The following is a 24,342-nucleotide window of genomic DNA, read 5'->3' as shown; positions in this document are numbered from 1 at the left end:
TGTTTGTCCTTTTCTGTTTGACACATTGCTTTTGTTTCTATTGTTTGTTGGTTTGTTTGATTTGTTTGGTGTGTGGGTTTTTTTTTTGGTTTTTTTTTCATTTGTAACCTTTCCTAATGGTTCGCTTGTGTATTGGCTTGCATGTTTACCTAACAAGCAGCAGATATCCGGGAGGAGACACAAATTCCTTCTGTGGCCACCTGTTGTGAAGAAGTAGGCAAAATTGTTTTATTACCCCTGGCTATTACTTACGTCACACTTGACACTTTACACTTTTTCACGCGTTTTCAGATGTCAGATTTTTCTCACAGACAGCGAACGCCCCTTCAGTCAACATCATGAGAGTCATGTGATGTCCTGTCATGTGATGAAGTCACTTCCTACTGATTTGGTGAGGAGCAGAGACACTCTGCTGTATCATGTCGTCTTAGTTAGGCTCCACAGACGTTACCCGGTACAGTAACCATCATGTTTGGGTATAAATGTTCTCGCTTCGAGCCTCTGAAGCTGGCTCTGTGGTTCGCGGCCTTTCTAGGCTGTTTGTTGGTTCGGTCCGGAACGACGGAGAACAACAGCCCGTGGTACCAGGACCTCTGCAGGTAACAACACACACATACACACCTTCTGGGGGTACAAACACTGCAGCTGCTGACAGATTAACAGCGTTAAAGGTGCAGCCGTTGTCCTCTCGTGTACACACATCGTCTAAATAAACTGAATTGAGAAATATGTCTACTAATGCTTATTTCCAGTCATAGGTAGTTTTATTTCTTATTTAGCAAACAGCCTAAATAAGTTTGATTCAGCTAGCAAACCAGTACAGCTGAATCAGACTACCCCTGAAACTCACATACCGTCGATGCTAGTTAGTTTTTCTTGTTCATCGAGGAAATAAGTGAAGCTTAGCTATAAATGCCGAAACGTGCACAAAACTGCCGTGCTTAATTGGGGAATGTTAAACCTTAACAACATTGCGTTTTTCTCACAGAGCAGCGGCGTATTTATATAAATAAACGCACCGGAAGAGAATAACAACATAAATATGGGAGTTAAAATAAAGTCAGCGTTGTCTCAGTAGCTGCTGTTCAAATATTGACTCAGCAATAAAGCGCAAATGATAACCCGGTGACTCAACGCTTAGGTTCAGCCTGGGTTAATATTACCTCGATTTGGCAGCTTCCGAGGACCTTGGTTAGAAACACACATGGCTTACAGTTAACTTCTCCCTTAGTTTCTGTTCCTCGTCTGTTCCTTTACAGTCTGGTTTAGGTCAATATCCGTATTGATGTGTGGGATTACTCCTTACGTTCAGAGAACACGGTGTATTTGTGTATTTTTTAGGTTTTACAGCACCTGTTTTATTAGGAAAAACATAATATCACACAATACCATATCACGTTATACCCAACAGGGGGGAAATAATGATGCTAATGATCAATTCATATTTTAATAAAAGTGAAAATGACAAGAGCATTTCTGAACTGTTGGAATTTTTAGTATACAACCATTAAATACTGTCCTCACTTCTGTGTCATAAAAAGATTACTTCAATATTAGTTAAAAATCAGAAGTGAAACCGTGTGTGTGTGTGTGTGTGTGTGTGTGTGTGTGTGTGTGTGTAAGACTTGCACATGTGTTTTCCACACTCACTGAAATGGAAGCATGGGGCTTTTAAAAATTATTTTATGACCTCCTCCTTTCTTATCTCTGTTTTTAATCCCAGTTGGTTTAATCTCACTTAACTCAGATTAGTCCATTTTGTTTATTGTTATTGTTACATTTGTTTGTTAAAGAAAAGAATGCCTTAAATTTAAGTTTTAGGTATTTAGAGAAAGGCATCAGTTATTTTCTGCCAAGGATTGAAGTGGTAAATTTAGAAGAAGATCATTTAAAACTCGAAGGCACGTTTGTATTTCTTGTTTTGTCAAATCAGAAGTCAAAGCTTCAAATTTCCTCAAAGGTTGCGTGATGGAAAAAGCTGAAAAACGTACATTTGCAAAGCACGAACCGTAATTTTTACATAAATGCTGTACTTCTGTGAACCACTAGATATTTTAAACTGTCATTTATATGTCAGTGTGTTTTTGCTATACAGATGAGTGTGATTTATTTTATAGGAGAAATAAGTAAAAGAACACGAGTCACAGTATAAATTTTTAAAGATTCATTTCCCATTTGTTCATTGTAACTATTTTAACAATTTTCAAAAAAATTTACAGCCCAAAACAATGACTTATCTTTATAGTAGCAGTGGAAATGATAGTCATTTGTTGTCCCAGACTGTAATTTTGTGGGGTCGGGGCCAACAAGCTCATTTCCTGGGTATCTATTTGCTTATTGTCTTCTATTCCTTGTCTTGCAGATATAAATGGGAGGCAATAGATCAAGATAATAAAGTGAGATATACACTAAAGCTCTGTGACTCTTCACCACCAACCAGCTGTGGAGCTGACACTGCCATGTGTTTACGAAACCTCACAACCAACAAAGAGCAGTCTGTTGGTGAGTTTTCTGTCTGCCTTGTTCTTTATGTGGGTTATAGTGCCCACCAACCTGCCCACTGTTTGTTAGCTGTTCCTCCTCTTGCTGTCCCATCATGCTGAAGAATGACTGTTCTGCACAAATCATGATTCTGGTGCAGGGGGTAAAATGCTCAGTTCAGTGTTTTGTTTTGTTTTTTAAACCTGTCACTATCATCTTAAGCCTGAGATCCAGTATTAGTATCCATACAAAACACAATCATCATAGCAGGCTGGCTTCGTGTTACTAACTTTCTACATACACAGCAGACTAACCACAGCGATCAACTTCTCTTTGATTTTCTTGTTGAATGGACAGGCAGTCATCTCACTCTCTCGGGTTATTTTCATGACTTTAGCTGATTAGCTGGCACTTGAAAAGTTTTTCATGCCAAACACTGCAAACTAAGCAAAACAACAAATTCACAATTCAGTTTGGGTGATGCACGATGTCATCCCCATTGAAAGTGGATGAGAGATGCTGATTTAAAGCCTGAAATGCATAATCCTGCATATGTTGCTCATCAAAAAAATGGATGACCTCTACCATACATTAAGATATGCTCCAGAAATGCCCCTAGAAGCACAAATGTGCTGGAGCGATGCAGTTAACTAATTTAAAGTAGAGAAGATGAGACCTACGTGCATGTATCAGGACACCTGTCAGCCACAGCAGCCATGGCTTTAAAGCTTTAAGAAGATCCAAATGGAGAAGTTATTCCCTATATATACGGATAGACCGTAAAGATGCTTTTTAGTGCCGTTAGGTTGGGTATACAGCTTGATGGCTGTTGGCTTTGAGGTTTTTGTCCAAAGGATTTTGAAAACTCTCAACAGCAAAAAGGGTGGAAGATGCTTCATGTAGTAGAAAGCTAACACAAACAGTCTACTTCTTGAGTCAGACTGTTCTCACTACAACCTACTGAGACAGACATCCGCCCACCACTGGTCTGGTTTTATTTGGGATCCTTTCAACAATAGTGTAAAGTGCCCTGGGATGACTGATCTTATTATTTGGCTCTATATAAACAGCACTGAATTGATGTCAGTAGGACAGCGTCTTGAATCACAAATCAGCCAGGCATGGCAGCATCCAGATGGCTCATTATAGTAGTATAGTGCTAGTAATATAGAAACGCAGTATGTTGTCTTCAGCGTGAATACAGTGCAATTTCCATGATAGTACTACAGCAAGACGCTACGTTAAGTAACTTTCGCTGTTCTGAGAGCGATGTTTATTGTGTGGCCAGTGATGGCGCGCGTGTGTGTGTTTGGCTAAGAGTTAAAGGAAATGAGTTAATCTAATTCCTGCTAATTTGAGAGTTGAGTTTTAGGCGTTAGCTTTAGGCTTGTATGGAAAAACAAACAGGTTACTGCTGACTGAAAATCCTCATTAGTTGGTGTCCTGTGCACATTCAAGCATCTTATTGCTGTAAAAAGGATTTTATCTTACAATCATTTTGGTCTGTTTGCAAGCATGCTGTTAGCTGTGTCTCATGACAGTCACACGGCAGAGTGCTTTACAGATCGTTAATGGGGATGTGTTGAAAACGTGTACATCCTGTGGATGCTAAATATTATATTTTACGCACAATTTGGTAATATGTGCACTCTTCATTTTGTGTCTGAATGACGCATGAAACTGGACTTTGTCTTGAACCTTGAAGTCCTGCTAAAAGGCAAATGTTTTGTAGAGAAAAGTGTGTCTTCTGTAGAACTGATCTTTGTTTTGTTTTTTTTGGTCTAGAATCCTAATATAACATGTCTTTACAGGGTCAAAATTGTGAAAAGTCAGAGGGAAGGAAAGTGTTTTATTTATGTACTTATTTAAAAAACTTTTCCTCATACAAATTATTTGCTAACTACAGCTTGCCTATATACAGTGGGGCAAAAAAGTATTTAGTCAGCCACCGATTGTGCAAGTTCCCCCACCTAAAATGATGACAGAGGTCAGTAATTTGCACCAGAGGTACACTTCAACTGTGAGAGACAGAATGTGAAAAAAAAATCCATGAATCCACATGGTAGGATTTGTAAAGAATTTATTTGTAAATCAGGGTGGAAAATAAGTATTTGGTCAATAACAAAAATACAACTCAATACTTTGTAACATAACCTTTGTTGGCAATAACAGAGGTCAAACGTTTACTATAGGTCTTTACCAGGTTTGCACACACAGTAGCTGGTATTTTGGCCCATTCCTCCATGCAGATCTTCTCGAGAGCAGTGATGTTTTGGGGCTGTCGCCGAGCAACACGGACTTTCAACTCCCGCCACAGATTTTCTATGGGGTTGAGGTCTGGAGACTGGCTAGGCCACTCCAGGACTTTCAAATGCTTCTTACGGAGCCACTCCTTTGTTGCCCGGGCGGTGTGTTTTGGATCATTGTCATGTTGGAAGACCCAGCCTCGTTTCATCTTCAGAGTTCTCACTGATGGAAGGAGGTTTTGGCTCAAAATCTCACGATACATGGCCCCATTCATTCTGTCCTTAACACGGATCAGTCGTCCTGTCCCCTTGGCAGAAAAACAGCCCCATAGCATGATGTTTCCACCCCCATGCTTCACAGTAGGTATGGTGTTCTTGGGATGCAACTCAGTATTCTTCTTCCTCCAAACACGACGAGTTGAGTTTATACCAAAAAGTTCTACTTTGGTTTCATCTGACCACATGACATTCTCCCAATCCTCTGCTGTATCATCCATGTGCTCTCTGGCAAACTTCAGACGGGCCTGGACATGCACTGGCTTCAGCAGCGGAACACGTCTGGCACTGCGGGATTTGATTCCCTGCCGTTGTAGTGTGTTACTGATGGTGACCTTTGTTACTTTGGTCCCAGCTCTCTGCAGGTCATTCACCAGGTCCCCCCGTGTGGTTCTGGGATCTTTGCTCACCGTTCTCATGATCATTTTGACCCCACGGGATGAGATCTTGCGTGGAGCCCCAGATCGAGGGAGATTATCAGTGGTCTTGTATGTCTTCCATTTTCTGATGATTGCTCCCACAGTTGATTTTTTTCACACCAAGCTGCTTGCCTATTGTAGATTCACTCTTCCCAGTCTGGTGCAGGTCTACAATACTTTTCCTGGTGTCCTTCGAAAGCTCTTTGGTCTTGGCCATGGCGGAGTTTGGAGTCTGACTGTTTGAGGCTGTGGACAGGTGTCTTTTATACAGATGATGAGTTCAAACAGGTGCCATTCATACAGGTAACGAGTGGGGGACAGAAAAGCTTCTTACAGAAGACATTACAGGTCTGTGAGAGCCAGAGATTTTCCTTGTTTGAGGTGACCAAATACTTATTTTCCACCCTGATTTACGAATAAATTCTTTACAAATCCTACCATGTGAATTCATGGATTTTTTTTTTTCACATTCTGTCTCTCACAGTTGAAGTGTACCTCTGGTGCAAATTACTGACCTCTGTCATCATTTTAAGTGGGGGAACTTGCACAATCGGTGGCTGACTAAATACTTTTTTGCCCCACTGTAGGTAGCCTGTTAATGTGCTTATGATTTATTATTATTTATTGTCGGTGTCATTGTAATGTTGATGCCAGCTGTTCCCAAATGTGAGACTGCAGTGGCTCATTTCAAAGTCTGAAAACTTGCTGTGGCCTACCTAAACATTTAGTCACTAAACAATCGTTACAGAAACTTCACTGATTCCCTTCGATCCTCTAAAGATTTAATGGTTTCCATCACTTTACTTCTAGCCTCAGCACTGTGCCATTTCACTGCTAATGAAAGATGTAAGAAAAGTTCAGGAACAAAAAATACTTGAAAGTGGAGAAATTATTATAATTATTACTTTTTTCATTCTGCTTCAATTTTAAATGTCAACATTTCATGTTAATTAAACTTGAATGTTAAAAGTAGTTATGAAAGTCTACTTATTGCTAATAATGTCTCATGATCCATCTGCAGTACAGTCAAAGCCTGCACTTTGTAAGAATATATGAGTCTGTTTAAAAAAATTAGATAAGAGGGACACGAGAGGATGCTATCAAACAGAGCAACGCCAAAGGTTAAATACTGTTTACATATTAAAATGCCAGAATGAAACCCTCCTTTCACATAGTGCCGTTTGCTCATCTGTGACATTTAACTTCCATAAACTGAAAATGCAATAGTTCATCACGCTGTGAAGCGAATAAATTAATGCATAAACGGGCAGCTACAGCGTATTCTGCATGGTGTTGCCTCTATTGTCGCAGGAGCACTGATGGAGAAAGTTAATTTCAGATTTATTTTTAGTTTTTGAAGACCACAACCCCCCCCCCCCCAAAATGAAATCACAACATGCTTGAATATACTTTGGATTTTCCTTTCAATCATTTTTTTTTCATTTCATTCATTTTCATTTTTCATTTTCATTTCATTTTTTCCCTACAAGATGTCACAAAACGGTTTATAAATGCTCTTTAAAATGTGCAGTATTGTGTTTGAATATATTCAAATCACGTATAATAATTACTTTTCTGTTGATCGTGTCAAAGTATTAAAAAAGAAAAAAGGCTCATAATTACATAATTTTGAGTATAAATTTTTAATACTTTTGGAAGAGAGACCTTATTTGGTTTAGAAGGTGCATATATTATTGCACTTTCCTGTTTCGTAGGATGACAAGTGAGAACATTAGTACTGTTTTTCTTTTGGAAAATTTCAGTGTTGTTGCTGACAGCAGGGGTTACAGTGCTAATTGTCTTTCAGAGCTTCATCAGAGATCCCGTCTCTGTGCTGATCGGTCTGCTGATGCTGCCGATGCTGTGTGTCAGCAACATCCACAAACAGCATCTGTCTTTAAAGGCCTCTTGTGTCTGTGTCTTTATTCATCGTCCCCCAAATTGTTTGAGGGGTCCATCGTCTTTTTGCAATTCAGCCGAGCGAGTGGCTCTCCAACTTTTTCTGTCATGGTTTGTTTTTGGAAACAAAGAAAACGCTTTGTCTCAGGACCTGCAAAATTAATTAAGTTAAATAGAACTGGTGTAATCAAATGAAGACATCAAATCTATAAACTAGTCAAATAAGAATTACTTTGGAATCAATCTGATGATTGATGGCTTTATTAACCAAAAGTGCCTGTCAGGTCTTTTAAATGTGGTTCTTTGTTGGTTCTTCTAACCATTTAAAAAGTGACGTTGGGCTCTCAGAACTTGTAAGGTGATAAATCAAAACAAAAAGAAGTGTTATGAGAACTATTAGATCTCATAAAGTAGACATTTAGCAGAACAACACCTCTTTTTAGCTAAAAATGTTTTTAGTCTTTTAAAATGCCAGAATTTGACTTTCTTTTTTTCTATTACTTGATAATGAACTAAATATGTTTGTTTAGAGTAGTTCTTGGCCAAAATAAAACACTTCACCAGAGTAAATCATGAGCCACTAGAATTCATCACAGACCTTGTCGACCATTGTCTGTGTTATGCTCTGGTCTGCTTTGCTTTTCTGTTCTACTCCACTCCGTTACTTTTTTTTTTCCTGTTTACAGAACAAGTCTATTGTTCCTTTTACAGTCCAAGAAGTATTCATTCTGTCCTTCTGTTGAGAGGGGGAAAATGGTTTGGTACTCCTTAGAATTGATTCCAAAGTCAAGCTCAAGGAGTTGAATTTGTTTTCTGTTTTCTGGCCCAACACATCAGCTATTTTGATTCAAGATGATAACGATGATGTGAGATGAGACAATTTATCTTAAAAATTGTGAAGTTGTAGAAAAAGTGAAGATCTCAAAATCGAATATGATACAAAAGCTTGAATCTAAAATGAATGTAAATATTACAGGCTGAGGTGGTAACGATTTCCTGTATCTGCGACTAAGATTTTGGAGAGAGTGTTCAGTTGTATGGTCATTAAGTGGTGTTGAGGACCATCTGGACCCATTTATTATCCTCATCCATTCACACAGCCACAGTTGTTGGGATGAGCCTTGCATCAGCTGACAGAGGAATCCAAACGGTGTGTTGATTCAAACAGCAGCAGCAGCAATGACAAATTCCCTCAGCGAGTCACATGGATGCATTTCTTCATCTTCAGTATTCAGGCCACAAATGTTTCTTTGCAGTAACATATCCAGGATGGCACCACGTTTCAATCACAGCTAGTGCAGTCTTGCCACATTCCTTCTTACCGCTCAGATTAATGTCCCAGTCCACCGGAGAAGCCCCGAAGCCATGTTTCGTTACACTGTATGAGTGTAGCATTGCCTCTTTGCAATGCTCAACAAAATGCATCAAACTGGACTCACGGTGCTGTTTAAGGCTTAATAAGCACCCTGAGAGATGCCTCATATTCCCCATGATGATCACTGAAACTTGTCTAGCATCGAAACCCCGTCATTGGCTGAGTAGCTCTTCGGGGAATAGTAAAGAGACTCCATTGCCAAGAACATGAGGAAAAAATTAGCATAAGCATACTCCTAATACTCAACTTTTATATGACTTACAAAACAAAGGATTTCCATTTCACCTTTGTATAAAAAACAATAAGCAATTAGTTTTAACTTCATCAGGAAGTAAAGTTATAAAAAAAAGCAACGGGAGCTGCTGCCGCAGGCTGTAACTCAGCAGATATGTGAAAGTAAATCTCAGACAAGATGTGTTTTGTCTTAATATCCTCACTTCATGTTTGACGAGTGTCACTTCTTTCCTTCTTAAAAATCCTCTAATTGATGAGAGGATTGAGATGGCATAAACTGCTGTTTATGCCATCTCAATGAATCTTGCAAACAGGCGTGAATGCTCTCTTTCTTCTTTATTGTTCCCACATCAATCAGATTCATTCAGCTTTGGTTGTGCTCCACATTTTTTTTTTCTCTCCCTGTGAGTGCAAACAGCCCAAAGCATTGGGCCGTCTGGGAGGAGGAATGCCCAACTGTTTAGAAACCACTAATAAAAGGGTTTGTTTGGACCAGGTGACCAATGTGCTGCTTCCATCATCGTTCATTAACAGACACGTTTGTGTTGCATTTGCACCTTTAATAAAGGGTTAATTAACACATGGTATTTAAAACCAGTTCTTTTCACTGAAATATTTAAAGATTTATTTAATGAATCACATCTTTATAGCCACTGTCGCTGATATGATGACATAAGCTCGCGGTGATTGTTTGAGGATTTTTCTCAACCTCAGTTATATCCCTGCCTTTGTTTTTTGTCTGGCTGCCAGACAGATTTATTTCAGTCCCACAACAACAACTTATCCTGCAGCTTGAGGTCATGACCTTCCTCTGGTGACAAAGTGGTGTATGGTACTGCTCGTCTGACTCCTGAGTGCATCTGTGGCCTGCATTTCCAGCTTATTTCATTAGATTGTCTTCATTAAGCTTTAGTTATTTTTCTTATGAGGAAGCGCCCACGTGTAAAGTGAAAAAAGACAAGCATGGACAACATGAAGTGCTGATCAGCTGAGCTGAAGTTCAGTCACATCAGCTGATTTATCACATGACCCGGGAACACATCATCAGGCATTCACACTGACTAACACAGACATGACTCAGGCTTCCTCTCCCCCTCCTTCTCTCTTGTGCTGTTTACTGCCTGCTCGAGCCTTTATCCATGCTGTCTAGTGACTGTGCTCAGAAACCACGCACTGTTCTCTCACACACTTTGACATTCTCGTCTCCTGTACTTCCTGAAGTCAAAATCTTTGGAGCAATGAACGCTTCCTCCACTCTATAAGAGGAAAGTAGCTCTTAGGCTGATCCTAGGGTTTCACTGTCTTTTACTATTGTGTTTGCAAGGCTTTCAGCTTCTATGTGTTCAATGTCATCTAAAAGACTGCCAAGAGAAATTTCCTGATACTTTGCAGAGAGGTAGACCGTGGACAAATAATAATAAAAATAAATAAATCTGTTTATTACAGTAAACTACAAGGAGAAAGCATTGCTAATTTTGTTGCTTTTCAAAATATGTGAACATTAATTTTCTTACAGCCAGCTTCTAAGCAGCATCTGAGCTCATCTAATCAAATTATGTAGATACATTTCTGTTAAATCCATACATGCTGCATACTGAATTTCATTGCTTCTTATCTATGTTGTGCCAGCTGCTAAAGAACAACAGATAACCACTGTAACTGAATATTACAGGCAGGGACGTGAGCCGTGTTTCAGCCAAGTTCAGTAGTTTGAAGACCTGCAGTAGCTGTCAGTGTTAGTAGGTCACATGGTTGTTTAGTTACACTCCTTTATTGTGTTCTCGTGATAGTAGTCTTATCAGAGCGTTCAGAGATCACGCTTTAATATGTCGCATCTAATGAAAACCTGTAAACCAGCTAAACTAAACCAATAAAAAAGTGTAAAACAACTAATTAAACCAGAGGAAGTAAAGGAAACAGAAGTCCCGGAAGGCAAAAATGAGGATCAATAAGCATTATATCTTGATTGTTTTATTTTAGTAATCGATGGAAGCTACAAGTGTTGCTAAATTTTCAAAATTAGATTGATTGCCCTAAACTCAAATGATCAATTAAACACACACAGCTCATCACTGAGGTCTTTGGATGTTTGATCCAGATTTGTTTTTTGAAGCTACACAGCATTTTTCAGCTTGTAACATTTTATTATCTTAGCTTTTCGTCTGCCTGACTTGCGGTGAGTTTATTTAACAGGCTGAGTCTTAAATCAAGTCAAATTCTTAACATGCACAAGACTTCCCACTGCTGCCAGTTTTCTGTTTTGTAGTGCTTTGAAATGATTAATGACAGTGTACAGACACCAGGGTCAAAATGTTAAGGTACAGAGCCGTCTGGTGATTTGGAAATGCGATGCAGAGTTTACATTGACCTGCTGGGTCAGTGGATGTTGGAGGGCAACAACATTATTCTGCCAAACTGTCTCAGTGACTGTTTGGGATGAATGGTCTGAGAACGAGAGCCTGTGTATGTATGTTTGTTGTACCAACTGAACGATCTTTGTCATACCTTTATTAGATAAATGTTTTCGTGCTGGCAAGCTCAGTGATCTATGTGATCTGTCCACATCAAGTTAAATGAATTTACATTGATCTAAAGGAAAGCTACCATTTCTGATGTTAAAATGAATCACCACTTCAAGGTTTCTCTGACCTGTTGTTATATTATGTAATTTAGGGTTTAATGATTTTCAGTCATTTAACTCTTTACATGCATGTTATTATTTTGTAATGACTGTTTTCTTTGTCTTTGCCAAATGTACAGGTGACCTTTCGCTGCAGAAGCTCTCTGACACTGTGCTGGATTTCAACAGCACGCAAACTTGTCCTGGAAGCAACAACAAGATTCAGACCAGCATCAGCTTCCAGTGTGGGAAAACCATGGTAAGACTGACAATCAGTAGAATATACCAAATATTCTTAGATGGATGATTACCTGTTGTTCAATAGCTGCGTTAATGGGAATGCACAGAAAATATCAAACTAACTGTTCGATGTTCTACATGAATTTCCTTTGTCCACTAACACCTGGTGTGTGCTGACGTGTTGTGCAGCAGCAGTCTCTGCAATCGTTCAGCCACTGATGTGCTGCAGTAACATTAGATGTAAACTTTTGACATAGTTTAGTCACATTGTGTGTTATATACATGGGTCAGAATGGAAGCATGGCATAGTAAACAGGTTCTGAATAATAAATCTTACTTGCAGCATGAATCATGGTGTCCACCAATTAGCATGTGAACTACTATTTTGAAGCCTTGGCTTCATCTTTATGGACACCTTTTCTTTTTTCATCTCTCGCTCTCTTTTTAACCTTTATGAATGATGAAGGGAGAAAGCAGAGCTCCCTGTGTAAGGAAAGCTACATGCAACCATGCATTGCTAATCACACTGCCACCTTGGCACATGCTCCTTTTTTAGGAGAGAGAATTCACCATATTTGGACAAGTTGAGTGTTAAGTTTTAGCTATAACACTAGCTTGGTGTGCAGAGTTTATCCATACACTTCCATACACAATGCTGATTAGTGCATGGAAATAACATACAAGTAAGCTAAATACATGGATGGATGGATCAAAAGACATTGTGTGTTGGCATTCTGTTGTTGCTCTTTTAATCCAAACATCATTAGTAAAACATAACATTAATCTTTAATAGCTGTGTGATGCATAGGAAGGTGGCAAGTGGAAATGATCTGTCCAGACTCTGTATTTGAATCAGGTTTTACACATGTCATTTTCAGCTCATATGTTCAAGGGCTTTCAGCAGGGGAGTCTGTGGAGTTAGCACTTGACATTGACATCATTATTTAGCCCCCAAAGGTTGCTGCTGTGCAGAGTGATTGCACAAATGATGGGTAATCCATTAGAGGAGGTAGGACATTTGTGATATTGTGATATTTGATTTTACGTAATTGTTCCTAAAGGCAGATTTTGTCAGTTGACACAGAGAGAGGGAAAAATGTTTTGGAAGATTATCTGTATTTTACAAACAGTGCAGCTCACCTATTCAAACAGACTTTAGAAATATGTTAAGTTTATAACAGGAAGACAAGTACAATCCACAAATGAATTTGAGGTTAATTACCTTATTTATTCTAAAATTAAGATGCACAGAAGGTCAAGTTTATTGCGTGTTTTTGCTGACACTTTCGATGTCTTTTGGATACAAAGTATTAAACATCCTGTTTTTCAACACAGGAAGTTAAATGGCGCTCTGTTGTTTCATCAGGTATTTGTGTCTGTGTGGAGAAATGTGCAAAAGACAAAAAACTAAAACACTAAGTTAATTGATTGAAAGTGAAACAAACATTTGGAACTCTAAGATGATGATTGTTGGATTCCTGTCGCTGCTTGTCAGTGAATCTGTGACTGGAAATGATGTAGAATAATGACTGATACCTCATAGCGTGATCCTGCTCGCTGCGTTGTGTGTATCTGTGGTTTTGATGGGGTGGGTGAGTGGTGGGTTGAAGTATCATTTCCTGTCGAGAAACAAAGAGGAGTTTTCTGTTTCAGAGTGTACGACGGGGAGAAATAAAAGTGGCTTCCACAATTTTTAGGGCAAATCACTAAATGCTGAAAAGAAGTGATGACAGCAAAATGCAGATTATAGTAGACGTTATCTTAACAGAACTGTGCCTTGTTTCAGACATGTTGCAAAAGAGTTTTAAAAAACCGAGCGCTTTAACGTTATTCCTATATTTACTTTGTTGTTGTAGTTTACCCCTCCTTTTTAAGTCCGGTCTAAATGGTAATGTTATAGATGTTATAGTTAAATCCTCTATCTCTATTTTTATCAGTACATTTAGGAAAATAAATAAAGGTTATTGGGCTAGAAGTTAATCCTTGATGTGTTTATTATTAATCACTTTTGGAATTTTCTAGCAAACAAATTATGTTCCTGTTTCCCTTTACTGTCATATGCCCAATATATATGTTTTTAAGTTTTTAATTTTACCTCTTTTTTTACTACTTTTTTTTTATTGTTATTTATTGCTGTCTGAACAGGTCTCTCCTGTAAATGAGAAGCTGAGTCTCAATGGGATTACCTGTTTAATAAAGGTTAAGGTCGCAATGTTCAGCATTGGCTTGAGGATCAGTGAAATGGAGTGACGTCTTGTGAAGCATTCAGAGATGTCCTTTCAGTCCACTAAAAAGGACTGCTAGAGTAGCACTGCACGATTCACAGCTCAAAATAATCCTGGTTTATCCAATACTTAGTTCACACCCGTTAATTCATCCATTGTCTCCAACAATTTTAACTCTTTACCTTTCTTCGAACCAACCAAACAGTGCCTGTGTGGGGGTATCAGCTCGCCTAAGGTGGCCCTATTAAGAATATCTGCTCTCATGTCACACAGCTATAGGCTGGCATTATTTGTACATGCACTGATCTTTTATGTCGTCATTTGAAATTTTAAGCATTTGTAATATTAGAATACACAATTATGACAGTAAAGTAAAAGGGATTAATGGGAGAAAATGTTGTTGTTTTTGACTCTGTAAAACAGCAGCTAAAATGTGGAGAATACCTGGAATTTAAAAAACAATGCTGCTGTCAAAGAGTTTTTGAGAAACTCTGAATGAAGCACTGAACCATCAGCAAATCCAGAAGCAGCAGCAGGCTGTGGTTGTGTTTGTTTGAGGCTCAACACTTACTTAGAAGTTCCTCCCCACAATATAACTACAACAAAGGTTAATACTCTGTATTTCTCTGTGATAATGGAAACAATGACACATTCAGCATCTTAAATGCTTAAATCTTTGATGTCATGGACGATGATGTGCCGTATACTTTAGCATGCATTCATCACCTGTGTCAACATGAAACTACCTTTCTTACTCATGTTCCTGTCTTTGTTCTGCAGGGGACTCCAGAGTTTGTGACCGTGTCTCAGTGCGTGCATTACTTTGAGTGGAAGACCTACGCTGCCTGCAAGAAAGACAAATTCAAGCCACATAAAGAGGTGCGGTGGAGCATCTGATGGGGTCGCTGACTCATTCAACAGACTTTTACATTTAGAAGAAAGAAGGAATGAAATCTTCACTGTGATTAAACACAATGAGCTGAAGAGGAAATGGAAAGCTGTATAACCATATTCCATCACTGCGAAGATGTTTACAGCGTTTATCTGTGCAGAAAATGGGTCACATGTTGTGACAGTGATCCTGTTAATGTGGAAACATTTGAAAAAATGTGTGAAATAAATTTGTTCAGGAAAATGTTAAAAGCAACAAAATAAACCAAAGAGTATGATATATCCATGATCACAGTTACTAAGTTGTGTATTATCAGATAGCTATAAACACACGTGCAAAGTTTGTGGTAACACAATAGTAAAACTGTTGAGGGGGGGCTTTTTTGTGAATGCAGCATAAAGTGGTGCACGAATACATCTGTATTGTAGAGTTAATCCAGCTCTTCTTTGCCCAGGTGCCCTGCTACGTGTTTGACTCTGATGGGAGGAAGCATGACCTCAGTCCTCTGATAAAACTGAAAGATGGCTATCTAGTGGACGACGGCGAAGACAGCATAGACTTCTACATCAACATCTGCCGCAGTCTCAGTGAGTACTTGAAGGAAAGGAAGTGATTGGATTCTGTAATAATGAGGGTTTTTTTTGTTTTGAGGAACACTACATTGCCAAAGTGTGCACAGAGCAGAAAGGGAGCCTGTTTAAAGGCCCTTCTTCTTTGTTTTCATGTATTCCCTAAATCTAGGTCCATTCCTTGAAGGTCTATAGATGGTCATTACTATAACGTGGCACAATAAAATATTGCATAGCGTCGCCACATTGTATGTTAAACAAAGCAATTACTGGAAAGCAATAGAAATAGAAGCAATAGTGGTGCTTTTGCAAATTAAAATTTTCAATTTAAATGTAAAATAAAAAAAATCAAGGTGTTAAAATTAAATATATAATTACTTGTAGTTTTCATGTTTCTGTCATTTCATTTACATGGATTCCAGATTCCACTATTTACATGGTTTTAGCTCTGTGTTTGGCTTTGAGGGCTTGAAAAGAAGGCAGCTGGACAAAACTTCTGGTGTTAATAAGATGTTTTTTCTCTCATTAAGAGCCCGGTTCAGTTCTAAGACGACTGATGGAGACTGCCGGGTATTTAACCACTAATAGGGGAGGGCTGTCCCCTTGATTGTCTTGAAGGTGGTTAACCCACTATAAGTTGTCAAATAAGCTAAGGTGTGCAAAGGCATAGGTGATTATTCTCACTGGGGCCAGAGTTCTATTGAAGAGATGATTCTAAGTCTCTCACTGTTGAATTTAAAAACTGACATTCACAGAATTGACAGTGCTAAACAGGCCAATCACAATGCATCCTACTGAGTGGTTGCTTGGGTTCTGTTGTGTAAAAGTTGCAGCATTGCTCACTGCATTGCATAGCACACACTGTTGCCAAATTTTCCACGACATAGTCACTGTTTTTATGTTTATGCTGTTTGGTGCGGAGCAGATGGTGTAAAATACTCTTTTGAGGCTTTTTTTCTTTTTTCCCACTGAGATCAAGCTGTTTGCTTCAGTCAAAAAACAAAACACTAACACATTGGTGAGGGTGAACCAAAGAATTGTGTTCACCAAATGACACCAGTAGTGATGTGAAAAAATGTTGCTCGGAGGAACACCAAGCTCAGTGCTGTTTAACACCCGTTAAGCAGCTGTAAACAAAGGGGCAGGGACTTGTGACTGTTTACATGCTGTCCTGCATATCGTCATCACACTGAATTAGTTTTCTAACAAGAAGAAATTTAAGAATCTTTTTTTTAAATCTCATGTTCTCCTCAATCGTCTCTCAGACCTTCCAGACAAAGGCTGTACAGAGGGCTCTGCAGCCTGCCTCGTCACACAAGATGGCTCATACAACATGGGTTTTCCTACCCAGCAGCTAGAGCTAATGACTGATGACAGGTACTTTCTTCATGTTTGTTTATGACAGTGAAGTTTGCAGGTATGGCTCTCCTGAAGCTTGTTTTTGGAGCTGTCTTCTAAGTCTGGTGCTTCAGGTTTAGAGTTGAAACTTGAAGTTAAATTCTAATCTTGGCAGTCTAAGAGGCAGTATATGCAGGAATAAAAGATTATCAGAAGGTCAAGAATGTGCAGATGTGCTATAGTCATGTTTTTAAATACATGTATGTGTTGACATAACCTTTGGTAAGTTTGAACACAGGTTAAGTCAGCACAGATTGGTTATATGAAAAAATAAACATGAAAAGAAGACCTTTTCTTAGTAGTTTTTCATACTTCTTGCACTTTTTCCTCTCCAGCTTGAGTTTACAGTATTCTTTAAGTGATGACTCGAATCCTCCAGCAATCTGTGGATCAAGCAAACCAGCAGTCAACATCACCTTCAGATGCCCATCAAGCAGGCATTTGGTAGGTTACGCTACAGTCTTCATGATGAATTGTTTGTTTCACTGCTTAAAATGTATTCATACTCATTGTTATCATTGTTATTATTGTTGTTGTTTTTTTGGGAGGGGGGGTGTTTTGTTTTTGTTTTTTTGCACAGCTAGCAGAATGAACCATAACCCCTAACTTTACTTAATTTTCACATTCACAGAGCAGCCCTCCTACGATGATAGCTAAGCCAAACTGCCATTACGAGGTGGAGTGGGTCACTGAATACGCTTGTCACAGAGACTATCTGGAGAGCCATACCTGCAAACTGACCAGCGAACAGCATGACATCTCCATAGACCTAACTCCTCTCACTTTAGCCTGTAAGTTTTTGTTCCTCTAAAACATCTTAAACAGCTTAAACAACCTTTTATAAGTTATTCCTTATAGTTGTATGAAGAATGAAATGTCAATGGGGGAACTATTAAAATCAAATGCAAATAAAAATAAAGTAGTAGTAAACCACACTCAGCTGATGTCAGATTAACATGACGAGTTATTAGCTTTACAAATGCTGCCATGTGACAAATACATCCTTGTTCCTCAAACTGGTTTCTACAATTAGAAAAATAAGGTTGTAACTATCAAAGGGCTGCTAGTAAAAACAAAACTGTCAGTTGCCTTAAGGCAGCTGTTGTTTATATAAATAAAACTGAATTAAATTGAAGAAGTGTAGTGTAAAAGCAAAATAAAGCTCAAACATTGTATTTAGTTTTTTGGCAGTTACACAAAACTTGTTTTACATATTTAACTGTCTCATGTTGCTGCTTTTTTTGGGCCTATTTAGAGGAAGTGACTTTATGACTAAATGGTGTATGAACCTCCTGGTTTTGTTAGAAATGTGAAAGGTTTTTCCACTCACTGCCACAGTCCATTTGAAGTCTGTGTGCCACGATGCAGTCTGCAGTTCGGGACAAAAGGATAGTTTCAAGTGAAAAACTTAAGGAAAAAGATGTTTTTCTCATATTTGTTTTCAGATCTCGGCCTGCTTCATTTTTTGGTGTGACTGTATAAACATTTTTCTTGTTCTTTAAATTGACAAACTGCTTATTTCAAATCAATGGCCATCAGTGATTTTCTTTCCGCCCCCCCCTTTTTTTTATGGATAAGATAAAAAGGCATCACATTTTCTTTTGTACACTGCTCAAAAAATTAAAGGAAGCCTATTAAATGTCTGGAATATTGACCTACTCAAATAAGTAGCAGAGGGGGTTGCTAATCATATTTGATGTCATGAAATTAAGAATAGGTGTGCTGGGGGCAATACGGTGACAACCCCCAAAACAGGAATGGTTCTATAGGTGGAGCCCACTGACATTTTTCTCCCCTCATCTTTTCTGACTGTTTTTTCACTAGTTCAGCCTCCTCAATGATGGCACATCAATATGTACCATTGCCACTAGGTTTATTGTGTTTCCCAGCACAGTTTCAAGAGCATAATAGAGATTCCAGGATATAGACAGTTACTCCAGGAGAGCTGGACAAAGCCATAGAAAGTCCTTAACCGATCAGCAGGATGAGTATCTGCTCCTTTGTGCAAGGGTAGAACAGGATGAGCTCTACTAGAGCCTTACAAAATGACCTCCAGCAGGTCACTGGAGTGAGATCTGATGAGTTTTGAATGCATTCTTTTCTTTTTTGAGCGCTGTGCTGAGATGCAGCCAGTATGCTTCCTTCATTTTTAGCTTAATAGAAAAAGTGGAAAAACCTTAAGAGGCTTTGATATTCTTCAACATTTTCAGGGTCCAGGAAATTCAAACACAGGTTTTATTCGACGGTTATTTAAAAACAAAACAAAACACATATACCAGGTGTTCGCAAATTCTTACATTATGTCCTGTTTTGATCTTCCACATATTAAGCAACAGTTTGTACAGTTTAATAAGAGTTTTAGAAGAGCTGCCTCCAGCCTTAGCTAAGCTAACTATCATCTAGCTATATGTATTATATATGTATAAACAAACATTATACACATACATATATGTGTAGTTATCATGTTGTCAGAATTTTGATATTGAAAAGTAGTTATTGGTTCTGTTGATATTCCTAATAGGTAATGTGCAGTAAGATAAAAATCAGTAACATGTTGACTGAAACTTTCAAATGCTTTCTTGTGTTTTTAGCTTCGGATCATCCATACTATACACAGTCTGGGCCCAGTGGCACACCTGACAGCTACATCTACTACCTGAACATATGTGGTAGGGTTCCCACTCAGGAATGTGGTGACGGGCCGTTCATATCATCCTGCCAGGTGAAGAATGGCGAAGGAAGGAAGATTGTGGCTGGACAATATCAGAACCAGACATTACGGTAATTTCTGTGTGTTTGTGAAGTGTGTGTATAGGAGTATGGGTGTGGAATAGTCCACTGGCCGTGATCACTATTCGTCAGAGAATCACGAAATACAAAAGGATCAAAGATGGTTTTATTATTAAAGTTGTAAATGGTTTTGAAAATAAGTTTTCTAATTTGATTTAATAAACTTGCTTGTTGAGATGTGTAAATTGTCAAAATGATATCCTGACATTGATCCATGAGCATGGAACTGTAGAGCAAATCTTGCTTTTCCAACCCCCTTACTTCCCCTTTCCATTGTTTTTCCTCCTCTTCAGTTATTCAGATGGAGATCTGACTCTGATCTATCCAGATGGCCTCAAATGCTCCTCTGGCTTTGAGAGAATGACCATCATCAACTTTCAGTGCAACAAGACTGCTTGTGAGTCAACTTGTTTCTGCTTTCTCACAGATGCTGAAATTCTTGGCACCACCTGGCAGTAGAATAAAAAAACGGAGCGGACATATCTGTATAGTAAAAGAGTTACACGGTGTTCTGCCTTGTAAAACAAAGCAAATTGCACAGACAAGGCAAATAGGAGGTCAAACTCCAAAAAGGGAAATCGAAATAATATTTAGTTTTCATGAGCATCGTTGGAGTTGATCTCTAAGACAACTCTAATAAAATTCACATTCATAAAATAAATGCACAATTTCCATTTAAATAAATAAGAAATGATTGTAAGGCTCACCTTGTATAATTTGCACATTGTTCCTTTAATGTATAAATATGGAGTTTCAGGTGAAGTTCAGTCTTTATTAACTACTTCTATATTATTTGCCTTTAATTCTTGCAGCCCACGGCGGGCGAGGGAATCCAGTGTTTGCTGGGGAAACCGACTGCACTTATTATTTTAACTGGGATACGGCGTTTGCCTGCGTCAAAGAGAAGGAGGATCTGTTATGTCGGGTCACAGATGGCAACAAGCGTTATGACCTTTCACCCCTCACAAGATACCCAGGTGAGTTTTAACAGATCAGTTAAATTTTTCTTCCACTAATGGTTTTGCTTTTCCACCAAAAGCCTAGTTTTTGGCAGGTGGTGCCTTTTTAAATTCTTAATTTAGTGTTTAGCGGTGACTTGAGCACAATTTCTTCCCTGGTGCAACTTTTGGTGACTGTTAGGTTACATATGAGTGACACGGGATGATGATGATGATGATGAAATGACATAATATATCTTGGAAAATTAAAAGTATTGGGATTTATTATAATTTTTCATGTCGTTGTCGTGCAGTGATGTTGGTATTAAGTTTGGTTCAGATTGGCCGACCTGTTAAGGAGGAAATGGGGTACATAGCTACATAAATACATGTATATACCTAACTACAAATACCATATGCTTAAGTTTATTTACTCAGCATAAAGAATTTCTGTATTTCACTTTGAAAACTGTCGATCTAGCGTGTTTTGTCTCTTTAGGTTTACACACAATAATTTACTATGTGGTTCTAATTAAAATTATATTACTCTGTTTTCCCTGTTGCTTTTATTATAATTACTGTTAATTCACTTGGTTGTGCTCATAGCTTCTCATCGTAGCACCTGTTCAGTACCATGCTTTCAGGTGTGACTGAAAAATTAGGGGGAAAAAACAACTTTTTTTTTTTGTATGTTTGTTTTTTCTTTCTTGATTCAGAGTCAGAGGGCAGTGAGAACTGGGAGGTGGTGGATGATAAATCGTCAAAGGCAGACTCGCGTTACTACCTGAATGTTTGCCACAAAGTCATCCCTACAGGAAGGGCAGCTGGTTGTCCAGTGGATGCCGCCATGTGTGCCGTGGGTAAGAATGTCCACAAGGAGGGCGTTCTTAAAGATTAATCTGGTTGAATCTGAGTACTTTAATAGATTTGTTGACAAGTTATAGTATTTTGGTCCTCATGCATACTTCCCCCAATAAGTATGAGACAAACCGTATTTTTCTTGCAGTGAATATGACCATTGTGCTTTATGTATTGTCTCTTATTCAGATAAGAATAACAGAACTATCAGCCTGGGAAGCTTCCTCTCTTCTCCCCAGAAAACCAAAACTGGAAATGACATCAGGCTGGTGTATACTGATGGAAGTTTTTGCACCCAAAACAAGACAAGGATCAAAACTATCCTGACTCTCAAGTGCAAACCAGGTTTTTTTTTTTTTTTTTTTTTTTTAAACCCTCTTCTCCTCTGTTTTCTTAGTTATGTTTCTGCTACTTTTGACTCTTTTGCGTTTCTTTTTCCTGTACTCCTGCAGGAGATCTCGATAGTGCTCCTGTCCTTCTTGGCGTCTCATCTGATGAGTGTATTTATGAGTTGGAGTGGTACACAGCCGCCGCCTGCGTCCTCTCGAAGACGCAGGGAGACAACTGCAAGGTGGAGGACCCTCAAGCTGGTATGACACGCTCAGACAACTATAAAATATGTGTGGGCTTTTCCTCATTCGTTTTTAATTTGAGCAAGAAAAGGGATGGAAGAAAACAAGGTAGCAACAGGGTTAATAGAGGCTTTTAGGAAGGAGAAAATGGTATTTCTCAGCCACAAATCCATAAATAAGTTTCTGTGTAAGTTTTTCCCCGAAAGATAAAAGAGGGTAATCATGATCCTTCACGTCTCACTTGGAAATCTGATCGTATATCTTTCTGAGCTCTTAAAATTTATTTCCACTGGCTACAGTCATGATATAGTTTGTTTTGGCTGTGAACTGCTAGAAAATGGTACAATTAATCCCGCACTTATATTGAATTTAAAAAATGATAACAAACAGAAACACATTTGTAAAAGTGGAAAAATCAGACCCATAAATCAGTTGACTGTCAACATCTCTGTAGAGTTACAGATTATAATAAACACTAACTGACTGCAGACTAAGTTGTAATTTTCTTCACTGATTCACACAGTAAAGCTCTTTAAAGATTTGCAAAGCAACTCTGGGCTAGTCTGCTTTACCTCAGTAGACAGTGAATGCATTGATCACATTTGTTTCACCCAGTTGTCCTTTCCAAGCAGGAGAACATAGTGTTGTATTTGAAAAACACTGCTGTTTGTAAAAGTCGGGGTAAACCTCTGTCAGTCGATAAGATGACTAAATGCTGACGTTAATGTCTCGCACTGAATTCAGTTAAGTTTAAATTTAACAGCAGTGAATTGAGATTAACTGACTACTGATTTTAGCTCTAATTAACACTGTTGCCTTCAGTGGGGCGCACCTACTCTGTATTTGTCTGCCAGCGTCAACATTCTCAACACAATCTGACAGTCTGTGTCAAATACAGCTGATTGTGCTTTGCTGTCAAATATACTTTACATGTGGAAGAAATGAAGGACAGGCAAAAAAATCACAATTCAAAGTTTTAAGTATTTCTTGATTTACAATTTTTTTTTTTTTTTTTTTTTTTTTTTTTTTTTTAATCTGTTTTTTTTTTTCATCATCTTCCAGACAATTCAGTTTAGAGCTCATTGCATATCTTGTAGTTTTTATGCAGTTTAAATGAACTGTTATAAAAGAAAATAAAGAAAACACCTGTTGTCTTCTGATACAGTGGGGCAAAAAAGTATTTAGTCAGCCACCGATTGTGCAAGTTCCCCCACCTAAAATGATGACAGAGGTCAGTAATTTGCACCAGAGGTACACTTCAACTGTGAGAGACAGAATGTGAAAAAAAAATCCATGAATCCACATGGTAGGATTTGTAAAGAATTTATTCGTAAATCAGGGTGGAAAATAAGTATTTGGTCACCTCAAACAAGGAAAATCTCTGGCTCTCACAGACCTGTAACGTCTTCTGTAAGAAGATTTTCTGTCCCCCACTCGTTACCTGTATGAATGGCACCTGTTTGAACTCATCATCTGTATAAAAGACACCTGTCCACAGCCTCAAACAGTCAGACTCCAAACTCCGCCATGGCCAAGACCAAAGAGCTTTCGAAGGACACCAGGAAAAGTATTGTAGACCTGCACCAGACTGGGAAGAGTGAATCTACAATAGGCAAGCAGCTTGGTGTGAAAAAATCAACTGTGGGAGCAATCATCAGAAAATGGAAGACATACAAGACCACTGATAATCTCCCTCGATCTGGGGCTCCACGCAAGATCTCATCCCGTGGGGTCAAAATGATCATGAGAACGGTGAGCAAAGATCCCAGAACCACACGGGGGGACCTGGTGAATGACCTGCAGAGAGCTGGGACCAAAGTAACAAAGGTCACCATCAGTAACACACTACAACGGCAGGGAATCAAATCCCGCAGTGCCAGACGTGTTCCGCTGCTGAAGCCAGTGCATGTCCAGGCCCGTCTGAAGTTTGCCAGAGAGCACATGGATGATACAGCAGAGGATTGGGAGAATGTCATGTGGTCAGATGAAACCAAAGTAGAACTTTTTGGTATAAACTCAACTCGTCATGTTTGGAGGAAGAAGAATACTGAGTTGCATCCCAAGAACACCATACCTACTGTGAAGCATGGGGGTGGAAACATCATGCTATGGGGCTGTTTTTCTGCCAAGGGGACAGGACGACTGATCCGTGTTAAGGACAGAATGAATGGGGCCATGTATCGTGAGATTTTGAGCCAAAACCTCCTTCCATCAGTGAGAACTTTGAAGATGAAACGAGGCTGGGTCTTCCAACATGACAATGATCCAAAACACACCGCCCGGGCAACAAAGGAGTGGCTCCGTAAGAAG

At 38.8% G+C, this 24,342-nt stretch overlaps 1 protein-coding gene across 2 annotated transcripts in view; it reads left to right on the top strand.

The window, feature by feature from the left end:
* igf2r (insulin-like growth factor 2 receptor) overlaps positions 1 to 24,342 on the top strand; it is a 48,173-nt gene continuing 23,831 nt past the window's right edge. Inside the window, exons 1-14 of one of the 2 annotated variants that reach the window (XM_085246141.1) lie at positions 1 to 599; positions 2,363 to 2,502; positions 11,691 to 11,809; positions 14,796 to 14,894; positions 15,362 to 15,494; positions 16,742 to 16,853; positions 17,210 to 17,318; positions 17,506 to 17,665; positions 19,466 to 19,655; positions 19,958 to 20,061; positions 20,477 to 20,641; positions 21,319 to 21,462; positions 21,650 to 21,805; positions 21,913 to 22,050. In XM_085246141.1, the coding sequence (XP_085102267.1) occupies positions 469 to 599; positions 2,363 to 2,502; positions 11,691 to 11,809; positions 14,796 to 14,894; positions 15,362 to 15,494; positions 16,742 to 16,853; positions 17,210 to 17,318; positions 17,506 to 17,665; positions 19,466 to 19,655; positions 19,958 to 20,061; positions 20,477 to 20,641; positions 21,319 to 21,462; positions 21,650 to 21,805; positions 21,913 to 22,050 (1,900 nt within the window). In that variant the 5' untranslated portion in view covers positions 1 to 468. The remainder of the gene's footprint in view (positions 600 to 2,362; positions 2,503 to 11,690; positions 11,810 to 14,795; positions 14,895 to 15,361; positions 15,495 to 16,741; positions 16,854 to 17,209; positions 17,319 to 17,505; positions 17,666 to 19,465; positions 19,656 to 19,957; positions 20,062 to 20,476; positions 20,642 to 21,318; positions 21,463 to 21,649; positions 21,806 to 21,912; positions 22,051 to 24,342) is intronic. The other variant, XM_085246140.1, reaches the window with a different exon arrangement.

This window comes from Mchenga conophoros, linkage group LG15 (assembly GCF_057382185.1).
Source record: "Mchenga conophoros isolate Kocher_MC1m ecotype Shallow Benthic linkage group LG15, M_conophoros_male_GT1.1, whole genome shotgun sequence".
In the NCBI taxonomy this organism is placed as follows: Eukaryota; Metazoa; Chordata; class Actinopteri; order Cichliformes; family Cichlidae; genus Mchenga; species Mchenga conophoros.
The sequence above is the reverse complement of the archived record's forward strand: the minus strand, read 5'-3'. Positions and strand labels throughout refer to the sequence as shown.